The following is a 12,483-nucleotide window of genomic DNA, read 5'->3' as shown; positions in this document are numbered from 1 at the left end:
TCCAGTCCACAGCACCTTCCATTTTATTGTTTATTTACAAACAGGGTGAAGTCAACTGGGCAAATCAGGGGTGGGAGTCAGGGCCATCCAAATGTGGAGTAGTTCCTGGATCGATCTCCACCATGAAGGCCGCCTCTTCTATCCTTTTCTTGCCCCTTGAATTTCTCAGGGCAGCCTCACTTGCTGCTTCTGAGCCCTTTTACAAGGGCAGATGGATCCTGGGGGAACAGGGTGGTGCGAGGGCTGGGGCCCCCTCAGTTTGTGTAAACCTGAGTTCCGATCACACGCATGATTTCCTTCTGTATCTTGGGGTCCTGAGTATTAATGTTGGCATCGCCCACCTGCCCATCCTCATATCTGCCAAAGATAGGGCAAGTGTAAGCACAAGAGGAAGCACAATACCAAAATAACGTCTACCAGAGAAAATATGTGTCAGGACATGATTTCATCCTAAAGTCAAAGGTCTCGTCACTGCTCTTTAGGGTGAAGGGGTCAGCGTAGGAGTTCTCTACAGAGTTCAGCGACCTGTCCTCATCTCTAAGGACAGGTCCCAGTACAAGCTAAACTGGACAGCAAGAGACAGGACTCAGACAAGAGAAATGAACACCCCCCGCAGTTGCACACCGTCCACCACCCTCACTCTTCAAGTAGTCCCAAAGGCTCTTTTCAGACTCACACAAAGAAGAACCTTGTGCAGACATGGTCGGACACAGGGCACACCCAAATGTTCCCATGCTTCTGGAGGTCCTTAGATGTAATCACTGGGAGAAAAGGAGGCAGAAATCACAGATACAAAGTTAAGACAGCTCAGTTGGAAGGAGAACATGATGCTTCAACATAGCTTTTGGCTGAATCATGTGCCAAAAGGGCATCAGAAGTAAAGCTGGGGTCACAAAGAGACACGACTGGATGAATACACACCTTCACAAAGTGCTATACAGTTGAGATTCCGACTCTGCAGGAACCTTGACTGAATGGATCTGGTCTGAAAAAGAAAGAAGCAAAGCAGAGCACAAGGTAAAAGGTTAGAGCTTGTTGGGTGTGGTGGCGCATGCCTGCAATCCCAGCACTCTGAGAGGCAAAGAGGCAGGTGGATCCCTTGAGTTTGAGGCCAGCCTGGTCTACAAAGTGGGTCCAGGACAGCCAAAGCTCCACAGAGAAACCCTGTCTTGAAAAAGAAAAAAAAGAGCTTGTCTCAGGGATGACAGGGGTAGGAACTGGGTCTGCTGAGCTCCCAGGCACCCTTGGAATATGATGGGCCCACAGCTTCCATATTCATCTGTTTCTTTAGAAACCTGCCTTTGCTTCCACACATACAGCAGAGACAAGTGACTGAAGAGCACTTTACAACCTCCTAATGCCATTAAATGACCTGCAATGGCACCAGCCCCACTGTTCTCCCATCCACGTTTTCTAGCAGGATGAGGGGAGAATCCTAACTCAGGCAGGGTCAACAAGCAATACCTGGGGGATGGTGTTCATCCTGTTGTATCTCTGGACTAGCTCATCCTTGGAAGGCATCCTGTGCTGTCCTTTGCCCATTCCTGTCGCAAAACAACAAACTCAGTTAATTTGCCCATTTCTTAAATATTTACCCAAGTACTTACTAGATGCCAGACACAGCTCGGGACACTCGGTGACACATGGTGACTAAAACAAGCTACTTTCCCACACAGAATTTAGTTTGGTGGAGACTGCAGGCAAGGAGTGGTGTGTGACAGTGAGCTTATGGAGCACCATGTAAATCAGAGAAGGGGAACTAGCCTAGCCCAGAGGTGTGAGAATGTCCTGCTTCCACAAAACTCAAAACCTCAGGATTAGGAAGAGTTCATATAATAGACTATGAAAAGCATAAACACAGGGCCTGAGGACTTAACTTGCATATAGTATAATGAATGACAGAAAAATGACAACAGAAAAGATGTAACAAATGCTAAGTCGGGTCAGATCACGCAGGGCTTTTGGGCTGTTAAGGCAACTGGGGTTTATCCTCTAGGAACACCAGGGAACCACTGAAGGGTTCTAACTTAGGAAAGTAACACGTGAGTCAAAAAGAGGGGCTCAGCAGAGGATACCAATACCTGAAAGTCACATGACAGGAGACAGATGAGTTAGGAAAAAGCAAGCAGAAGTTCAATATGCCGTGGTTTTGAAATTCCGCAAAAGACTGAACATTCAGGATAAAAGGAAAAAAGGCAGGGTCCTTCCACACGGAGTCTCCACAGATACAATGTCTTGAAGAATGCCACCTTTAGAAAAAAGTGCTAACTCTCTTTCATTTCTACACTATCTCACTGCATAATTTCACTACCATTTTTGTTTGTTTGTTGAAACAGGGTTTCCTCTGTGCAACAGCTCTGGCTGTCCTGGAACTCACTTTGTAAACCAGGCTGGCCCATACTCACAGAGATCCACCTGCCTCTCCCTCCTGAGTGCTGGGATTACAGGCATGTGCCACAATGCCCAGTGTTTTTATAAAAAAAAAATAAATAAAAATAAAAAAATTTAGGCTTATTATAAGCACAGCCTTACCAGTTAGGGGTGTATGCAACCAAGGAGACACAATCTGGGTTCCACCCTCACCATTTTACTTCACCATAATCTCCCTCTGCTTTAATTCTTGGTTTTGCCACTAGCTTTTGACTTCAAAACTTGAAACTTAGTTTTATTTACTCTTATGTGTCCATGATGGGAGTGTAGGTGCACAAGGAGGTCAAATGGGTTTCATTGTTGTTGGGATTTGGTTTTTTTATTTTGTTTGGGTTTTGGTTTTCCAGTCTTGGCTGACCCAGAATTCACCGTGTAGACCAAGCTGGCCTCAAACTAACAGAGACCACCTGCTCCTGTAAGTGCTGGGATTAAAGACAATGTGAAATACACCAGATCAGAGGACTGCTTTTAAGAGATGGCAGGGATCAAACTCAGATTATGAGGTTTGGGCATCAAGTACTTTTACCAGTTGAACTATCTCACCAGCTTATTCTTGGTTTTCTAACAGCTGTGCTGTAGAGGTGGGAGGTCATAACCACTAGACTAAAATTCTTCACTGAAAAAGCAGGCTGTCAACTCAACATGCACCCCACTATAACCTCAAGCTGCAGTCATAGCCTGAACAACACTCTTCCTCACAGGACAGCAACCCTCTACTTCTGCCTTCTCCATCACCCTTCCCAACTCTGCATCCAAACACCATGACTGCAGCCCAGATATTTTATTGGAAAGATTCTCCCCACTCCCTCAAGACAGGGTTTCTCTGTGTAACCTTGGCTGTCCTGGACCCACTCTGCAGACCAGGCTGGTCTCAAACTCATGGTGATCAGCCTGCCTCTGCCTCCCAAAGTGCTGGGATTACAGAGGTGTGCCACCGCACCCAGCTTCATTAGAAAGATTCTAAGAAAAATTCCCATTCAAGTTCTACTCCAGAGAAAGCAATCAGGAGAGAGAGACAAAAAAAAAAAAAAAAAAAAAAAAAAGAATAATTTGATTTCTTTGGTGAATCTTAAGAGTTGGCCCCTTGAAGTAACTGAACACTTGTTCTGTCTCAAACCTGTGGCACTGTACTGAGACAAATAATCTCTGGGCTCAACAGGACTAAACAAGAAAATTTCCAAATCATTCACTGATCCTCATTTCTTCTGACACTAACGCCTAAGTTACCAGCAATGCCATCGGTTAAGGACATGTTCTCTGTTCACGCTGACCCCCACATGGAAAGCACACCCAATGCCACCAACCCAAAGGTACCCTGATGAAAAAGAAACAAAAAAACAGAGCAGACTAAGAAGAGAACATGTAAGGGAGGTGGTCAAATGCCAAAGTAAGAGGAGTATGTGGGACATTTGTGCAGAGCACCTTGCGGGACTCCAGAGACAGTCATTCAAACAAAGCCTCCCCTGGGCAGTCCAATAGAACAAGGAGAACATTGCAAGTCAGGAGACTTACATTCCAGTCACATCTCTGCTACTCAAAGCTGCGAGACTTAACCAAAGTGTTTGCTTTTCTAAGTATCAGCTTCCTTATCTATTAAATAATATGAAATTGGACTAGATGATCAATAATTTTAATAGCAAATTCCTATTAAAATCCTTTGGTAGTCTGGATCTATACTAATCAATCAAGAGTAAAATCTTACGATCTGGAAAGGACAGTGTGACATAATACTTTAATGTAATTGGTAAAGTACTATGGAGGGACAAGAAATCTATTAAGAGTCTTGGCTCCATATGGTAATTAGAGTTATCCAAGCACCCATTGATCTGAAGAAAGTAAAGAAAAGAAAAAGGCTTGATAAGAGACGAGAAAAAGAAAGGGAGAGAACATGGACACTAAACACCAGGAGAATCTAATTACTTGGAAAATAAGAAATTAATAAAAGGAATGTTCAGGCTGGAACAAAGACAGACCCAGAAAAATCTAGACAAAGAAGATGTCTCTCTCACTTTGAACCTATACTAACAGCACAGGATTCAGTCACACATTTGGATGCATTGGGTACTTGCACTGTGTAGATTAAACATGTTACTTCAAGATAGTCTGACTCTAAGAGACACATATTGGAGGACTGTTGCCCTGAAACTTAGGTAAAGTTTTCTCTGTAGCACTGGGAACTGAAGCTAGAGCCCAGCATTCACCGTAAATGACATGCCTAGCCCAGAGTTTGAACTCTTTCACATTTTCAGTTTTATCTAGTTTTATCTCAGATTTGTTATGCTGCCTTTGAGTAATATAAAAACACATTACACAGTCTTCTGGGACTTGCCTGTTTTCTTCAGTATCTACCTGTCTGTCTGTCTATTTATTGTGTATTTGAATGCAAGTGCACACATGCCACAGTCAATTCTTTTTTTAAGTTTAGTTACTATTTATACAGCATTCTGCCTGCATGTGTGCCTAAGCACCAGAAGAGGGCACCAGATCTCACTATAGATGGTTCTGAACCACTGTGTGCTTACTAGGGATTGAACTCAGAACCTTTGAAAGAACAGCCGGCCTTGGAGCCATCTCTCTAGACCCAGAAGTCAGCTCTTAACAATTCCATCTTGTTCAGGCAGGGTCTTTCTTGCCATTTTATCTCTGACTTCTGCCACCTCTCTCCACTGGCATTACAGATGCTTACCAATAAATCTAGCTTTGCTATGTGGGTTCTAGGTACTAAACTTGGGTCATCAGACTTTTTTTTCCTTTTCTTTCTGGTGAGCCACCTGCCTCTGCCTCCCTGAGCACTGGGATTAAAGGCGTGCACACTACATTTGGCTTGGGTCATCAAGACTAGTATGGCTAGCACTTTTACCTACTGAATCATCTCTTCAGCCTGACTTGCCAATGTTTAATCAATATTACTAAGATTTGTCTATTTTGTTACATGCTACTGATGTCCTTCATTTTCACTGCTCAATAATAATCCAATGTGATTATATCAAAATCAAATTATCTTTTACTCCGACGGTGAGGATCTGAGCAACTTCTAAGATCCGCTGCTCAAGTCTTGTTGTGAGCATTCCTATACATGTCTTTGAGTTTGCATAAATAGGAAGGAAAATGCTATGTCAAAGAGATAAACTATGCTGCTTTATAAGGTAAAGTCAAATTGTTTTTCCGGGCTGGCAAGATGGCTCAGTGAGTAAAGGCACTTACTTGTAACCAAGCTTCGTGACCTGAGTTAGACCTCTAGAATCCTCAGTAGGAGAGGACTCCAGTAAGTAGTCCCTCTGATGTCCAAAGGCACAAATATGTGTACACACACAGCACAATAAATGAATGTTTAAGAAACCTTTCTCCTAAAGTGGCTGTACCAATTCACATCTATACAGAGAGTAAAGGATATCCTGTGGATTTTTACAGCCTTTGGTTTAACTGGGTATTATCAGATTTTGTACTTTTTGTTGATCCACATGCTAAAGAAGTTATTTTGGTGTTATTTTTCTTCTCTCTAGAGGTTGCACAGCTTTCATTTGAGGAGGGGCATTTCTTCAGTGAAATCACCATTTATATTACTTGCTTGTTTTTTCAATAGGCTTTGTATTCTTACTATCACTCGAGATTGAACTCAGGACTTGGTACATGCTCTAACACTTAGCTGTATACGGACCCTTCTTTTAAAAATCTAAGATAAGGTCTTGCTAAGTTGCCCACACTATACTTGAACTTGCTATAGAGCTCAGGAAGGTCAAGAACTTGTGATCATGCTTCCCAAGATACAACTGTATGCCACCATACCTGGCCTAAAAATTTTAAGATACACTCAATTAACAAATATATACATAAAATGTTATGTATAGGGCTGGAGAGATGGCTCAGTAGTTAAGAGCATTGTCTGTTCTTCCAGGGGACCCGGGTTCAATTCCCAGCACCCATGTGGCAGCTCACAACTGTCTGTAATGCCTATTCCAAGGGATCTGACACCTTCACACTAATGCATATAAAATAAAGTTAAATAAATAAAAATATTAAGAAAATGTTATGTATATAGCTGTGCAACACGTGCATGTCCTTGGAAGCCAGAAGAGTGTGTCAGATTTCCTGAAACTGTGTAAGTACTGGGAGCTGAACCTGGGTTCTCTGAAAAAGCAGCCAGTGCTCTTAACCACTGAGCAAGCCATCTCATAGCCCCTTTCAAATATATTTTATGATTACCCCTAAATTTTTATTCATCTTACAGGTATCTTTTACTCGTTTGTAGCTGTCTAGACATTCCTTTAAGCTATGCTCTGACAGCCAGGCGTGGGGGCTCAGCCTTTCATCCTGGCACTAGGGAGGCAGCAGCAGGCAGATCTCTGAGTGTGAAGCCATGGTCTACAGAATGAGTTCCAGGGCAGCCAGCACTACACAGAAAAAACATGTTTCAAAAGAACAAAAGCATATGTGTGTGTAAGAGAGAAAGCGAGAGAGATAAGTGGAGAGCTTTAGTTTCAATGAGATCTGCCAAACTTTTATTAGTTGTTTCACTTTTTCTATTTTGTAAGTTTTTACCTAAGATTAAAACAAGCTGCTCCTTAATAGTTTAAGAGTCGTAAGACTATGGACAGAAGGGGTAACTCAGGGGCCAATAGTGTTTATCTTCAAGCTCTGGGTTCCATCCCCAGCCAAATAAATAAACAAAACTCCAAAATGCTATTTGGGCTTGGTTGCCACTCATATTTTCAATTTTTGTTAAGTTATATTTTTCTAGTTTTGTCAAAGTTTCAAATTATTGATAGGACATTTACAGACTTTACTCCTCAGCTTTAAAACTTGTTACATCGGTAGGTGTACTGAATGTTTGTTCACAATGGTGCCCACTCTTCTCAAACTACCCACACGCACAGGCTGACCTCACTGCACATACTAGGCAAGCACTGAGCCCCATTTGTCAGCCTGGTGTTTGAATAGGACCTCGTTCTGTAAGCAACGTGGCCTGCAACTTACCGTATAACTCAGATCGCCCTTGAACCCCTGGAGGCCCCCCTGTCTGCCTCCCAGGCTTGGAATGCCCAGCTTTTGCTAAGTTCCGTAAAAGAAGCAGCTGGCCTTTTCAGTCTGTATTGGCATACTCATTTTTCTTTTTACCTATCACTGCCTCTTCATTTTTGATTGGTTTGTTCTATCATTAAAAACGGTTCTTTGTTTTTTGTAGTACTGAAGATTGACCTTAAGGGTTCTCGTATGCTAAGACTCCACAATGGACCTATATTCCCAGGCATTTTATAGGTTTATTTTGAAACAGGTTCTCAATAAGTTGCCCAGGCTGACCTCAAACTCATGACCCTGTTGCCTCAGCCTCCTGAATATCTGAGATTACTGATATATACCACCATAACTAGATTATTAGTTTCGTAGCTCTGTGACTATAGCTATGTTTCCTTATTTCTATAATGGCTACAATTACTAAAAATACTAAATACCAATCTATTTTTTTAATAACAATCTATTAAAAAATCTAGTATAACTGCTTTTCTATAGAGGACATGCAACTTCATGGTGGCCATCACTTAGATAGAGGCTCCATTGAACAAGAACAAAAACAGACCAAAGAGTAACAGAACCTGGAAAACAAAGAGTTTTAACTCCAATTCTTTTTCTGAGCTAGATAACGCTAGCATCATCTCCTTAGACTCTGGACCACATTCATGCGTCTAGCATAAAGTACTTTCTCTTATACTCAATGTGACTCGGGTGAAAGCAAATGATTACCACCATTAGCATTTTTTAAAAGATTTACTCATTATTTATACAGTATTCTGCCTGAATGTGTGTCTGCATGCCAGAAGAGGGCACCAGATCTCATTATAGATGGTTGTGAGCTACCATGTGGTTGCTGGGAATTGAACTCAGGACCTTTGTAAGAGCACCCAGTGCTCTTAACCTCTGAGCCATCTCTCCAGCCCAACCATTTAAATTGTAAAAGATTGCTGAAGAAGAGAAGAATAATGTCTCCAAAATTATAAGATCAAAATAATGACTCTAAAATCTTTTGTTGTTGTTGGTTTTTTGTTGTTGTTTTGTTTGTTTGTTTGAAACAGGGTTTCTCTGTGTAGACCAGGCTGGCCTTGAATTCAGAGGTCTCCCTGTTTCTGCCTCCTGAGTGCTGGGATTAAAGGTGTGTGCCACCACTAACCAGCACTCCAAAAATTCTAAGACCCCAACATTCAAAACTATTCAAACGTGAGTTCACATGTATACACATAATTTGTAATTGCACATATCAAAAATGTAGTTTACAGGGGCTGGAGAGATGGCTCAGCGATTAAGAGCACTAGTTGCTCTTCCAGAGGACCCAGGTTCAATTTCCAGCACCCACATAGCAGCTCACAACTGTCTGTAACTCCAGTTCCAGGGGATCTGACACAGTCTCACAGACATATGTGCAAAAACACATAACAAACCAATGCATAAAAATAAATAAATCATGTTTTAAAATGTGGTTTACATGGGCATGATGAGACATGCCTGTAGTTTCAGTTCTTAAAAGGATCTAGAGTTTAAAGTCATCTTTGGACACACACTGAGTTCAAGGACAGCATGGGCTACACAAGTCCATCTTAAAAAACAAAGCAAATCTGATCTATAAAATCCTGTGCTTCTTTCAGTTATTCATTAACCTTTTCCTACACTGAATAAAACACCATTCTTAACAATAACTACCCTAGCCTCATAAATCTAAATTTCCAATGAGAGAAAACAGAAAGAGACAGATTATATATCCATGATTGGAAAGGGTACTGACAAAGACCAAGTGTCCATGATGGGAGACAGCACAGATTGTGTGTTCACAAATGGATGCAATATAAAGAAACAAGGTGGCCAGAGTATTGCTTACCTGAGTATCCAAAGGAAATACTGGAGATGGGGCTCAGGTAGATGCCTTTGCCATAGGCTGCTCCATGCAGCTTGCAGGGAAACACCAGGATGAATATATGCGCCTGGGACCCCCATGGCTCTATATTAGGCAGCCATAACACTTATGCAGCCCTCTGTCCCTCCACTTATCTACCTTCTTACTCATTCAAACAACTCCAATCACCTACTCTTGAAGAGCTGCCTGGCTGAAAACTGCTTGCTTACAAAACACTAGAGACCAGTGTCCTGGAGAATGGGACACTGCCTCAGCATTCACACTTCTGATCTTAGGCCTTCACACATTTTCAGTTTCTCAACAAAGGGACCATGAAAGAGGTAGCAGGAAGAGGAACAAAAACCACTTCCAAATGTCTCAGGGCAATGAAATAAGTCTTTGCAACAACTCCTTGAAGAGCCACAAAATGGAAATTCTTTGCCATTGTAATAGGTTCATTCCCATTCCCCAAATTACCAAAATACACAGCTCAACTTAAAATACACAACAGCCACATTCTTTCCACATTTACAATTCCGCTTTTTCTGTGGGGAGGTTCCCCAGACAGGCTAGCAAGGAAGAGATATTCCAACAAAGCTGAGTGAGGTGGGAAATGGAAAGAAAGGGAAAGGGACACAGCCTCACCTGCAGTTTGGTGTAGGATGCATTGACCAGCCCATTGCGCAGAATTGAATGCCAGTTCTCAATGTGGGACCCACTGTAACACAGGATAGACAGTTACATGTCTCCTCATAGTAGGAGATTCCTAGAAGTACTTCCAAGACTGCCATTCCCACCCTCCTTACCCACACAGTTCATGCAGATGGACAGACATACCTAAAGACTGACATCCTCACAGATATAGTTATAAGCAGCAAGAAGTGTGTGTGTGTGTGTGTGTATGAGTGTGTGGTTAAACCTTACATCAGTTGTTCAGCTAACCATATCTAAACCCTTAACTACTGGTTTAGGATTTCCATTTGCCTACTTTTCTGATGTTTCAAATTCAATAAATTCATCTTAAATTCAACACACTTATCACTGATCTCAAATATTGTTTCTAGTCCAGAGGTCACATCATATTTTTTTTAAATACTAAAACTCCTTCTAAATTACCGTTAATATGTTGGTCTTTTTCTACCCACCTCCACAGTTAGAGAAATAAATTGTAGATTTCTTCCAAAATCTTTCAAATCTATCCTTCCAGTCTGTTCCTTTTTATCTTTTAACATGTAAATATTTTTCATTCAACTATACCATAAGCAATTTAAAAATAAAAACCATGTTATACATAGCATTTTATACTTTATAGCACCTACCACAGTAGCATTTAATAAATAACTGTTCACTACTTCACAATCATGAAAAAAAACCCTCATGTATCTCAAGACCCTGCTACCCTATCCCACCTACTGCCATCCAGCCTCCACCTTCCTTACTGGAAGGCAAAGGTGCTTCCGTAGAGCTTCTTGGCGGTCCGGAACCGAGCCTCCTTGGCAGGAGGGCTGCTCAGCAGGAGAAATTGGTGTGAGGTGTGCATGAACTTCAGCTGCTGCCCAGGGTGGGGGTGCGATAAGAAAAACAAAACAAATAGAGATCAGGGAGGGAAAGGTTGGGTACAGGAAACAAATCAGATTTAAACCAACCACAAACAAGGACAATAAGAACAAGGGTAATACATCAAAGATCATGCTGATCGACAGTACCAATCAAGCTCATTAGGGATCGATATGGTTAAAAAGGAGGGTACAGAGACCCTCCTCTGTCTCTCACCACAAGCTTGAAGCTTACAGAGGGAGAATAATCACTTACCCTGCTGAGAGGTAGTTTGACAATGTGTGACCTGTTGCTAGAAATTATCCTGGGAAGAAACAGAAAAAGGGGAAGGAACGAAATAAGTATGTGGTAAAGGAGTCCTGAAAGAACAACTTTGAATATAGGGACAGCAGATAAGATTTCAGTATCTGAATTGCGTAATTATATCCAGGTCACAGCTGACATTTCTTTTAAGTAATAATACTGGCAAATGTATTATATATATGTCAATGTAAATTATATATAAATGTGTAGGTTGTAAAAAGAAGCTACCAACCAGACCGACTAGTTATCAAGCAAGTAAACAATGGATAAGAAGAGTCAGGGAGAAGGCTGCTGTATCTAGGGAGAGAAAAGCACGGAACAAAAAAATATTAGATAGTAGTAGAGGGGGAGATTGGTCTGAATTAAAAATGGCTAAACTTGTGCCCGTGGTTTGAAGTCTCAAAACTGAGACTCAGGAGCCATCCTGCATAAGCTCAAAGGAACCTAACGTCTCCCAAGAATAGGAAAATAGAAAGATACTCTCCAGGGGAAAAAAAAAACAGAAGAAACTAGAATGAGCTTTCTGAAGGAATCAAGGACAAGCGTTTAGGCTGAACACAGAGGGCAGGAGAACAAAGGCATAAAACCCTGAGGGTTCAGCAAGAGCCTACTCTGGCCTACAGTGGCTACAATGTATTTTCTGTACTTACTCTATGTACTTATTTTGTGACTGTTTAAATTGTTGGATGTATGTGCAAGTGTGCATTGGCCAGGAGGTGCAGATACATGTGTGCTCTTGGAGACCACAAATCAAGTTCAGGTGTTGTTCCTCAGGAGATGTCCATCTTGTTTTTGGAATTATGTCTTTCACTGGGACCTGGGCTCACTGGCTGGTAAACCAAAGGGATCTGCCTTTCTCTACTTCTCAGTGCTTACAAGTATATGCCATCATGCCTGGCTTTTTGTATGGGAAAGTTGTCAGGAAAACAGAAGAGAAATCAGCAGCAGGGAGTCAGAGGAATAGGGGACAGCCAAATTCTTTGCCAGCTGTAGAAAACAACAAAAGTACACCCAGCTCTAGCCTCTCTACATCAGGGAAGGAGATAGCAGGTATAGATGAATTTCTTTGGACACACAGAAAACTAAGTTGAAAGGAACTGTGATAAGAAACTCAAAACCTACTGATGGCAACTATAGTCAATAACATTAAATTTTTGAAAATTGCTGAGCCTAGCTGGATGGGGTAGTGCACACCTGTACCTCCAGAACTCTGGGAGGCAGAAGCAGGTGGATCTCTATGAGTTCAAGGCCAGCCTACAAAGTAAGTCCAAGACAGTCAAGGGTATACAGAGAAACCCTGTCTCAAAAAAAAA

General features: G+C 41.7%; 1 protein-coding gene across 6 annotated transcripts in view; it reads right to left on the bottom strand.

Moving 5' to 3' along the window:
• The window catches only part of Parp6 (poly(ADP-ribose) polymerase family member 6), a 32,934-nt gene continuing 20,451 nt past the window's right edge, over positions 1–12,483 (bottom strand). For 3 of the 6 annotated variants that reach the window (XM_021638808.2, XM_021638812.2, XM_021638809.2), the window contains exons 17-24: positions 11,123–11,171; positions 10,750–10,862; positions 9,956–10,028; positions 9,296–9,365; positions 1,465–1,544; positions 922–985; positions 677–761; positions 1–357 (exon numbers count right to left, since the gene is read on the bottom strand). In XM_021638808.2, the coding sequence (XP_021494483.1) occupies positions 255–357; positions 677–761; positions 922–985; positions 1,465–1,544; positions 9,296–9,365; positions 9,956–10,028; positions 10,750–10,862; positions 11,123–11,171 (637 nt within the window). In that variant the 3' untranslated portion in view covers positions 1–254. Of the gene's footprint in view, positions 358–676; positions 762–921; positions 986–1,464; positions 1,545–9,295; positions 9,366–9,955; positions 10,029–10,749; positions 10,863–11,122; positions 11,172–12,483 lie in introns of those variants that run through there. The other 3 variants (XM_021638811.2, XM_021638813.2, XR_009588468.1) reach the window with 2 other exon arrangements.

This window comes from Meriones unguiculatus, chromosome 1 (genome assembly GCF_030254825.1).
Source record: "Meriones unguiculatus strain TT.TT164.6M chromosome 1, Bangor_MerUng_6.1, whole genome shotgun sequence".
Lineage (NCBI taxonomy): Eukaryota > Metazoa > Chordata > Mammalia > Rodentia > Muridae > Meriones > Meriones unguiculatus.
The sequence above is the reverse complement of the archived record's forward strand: the minus strand, read 5'-3'. Positions and strand labels throughout refer to the sequence as shown.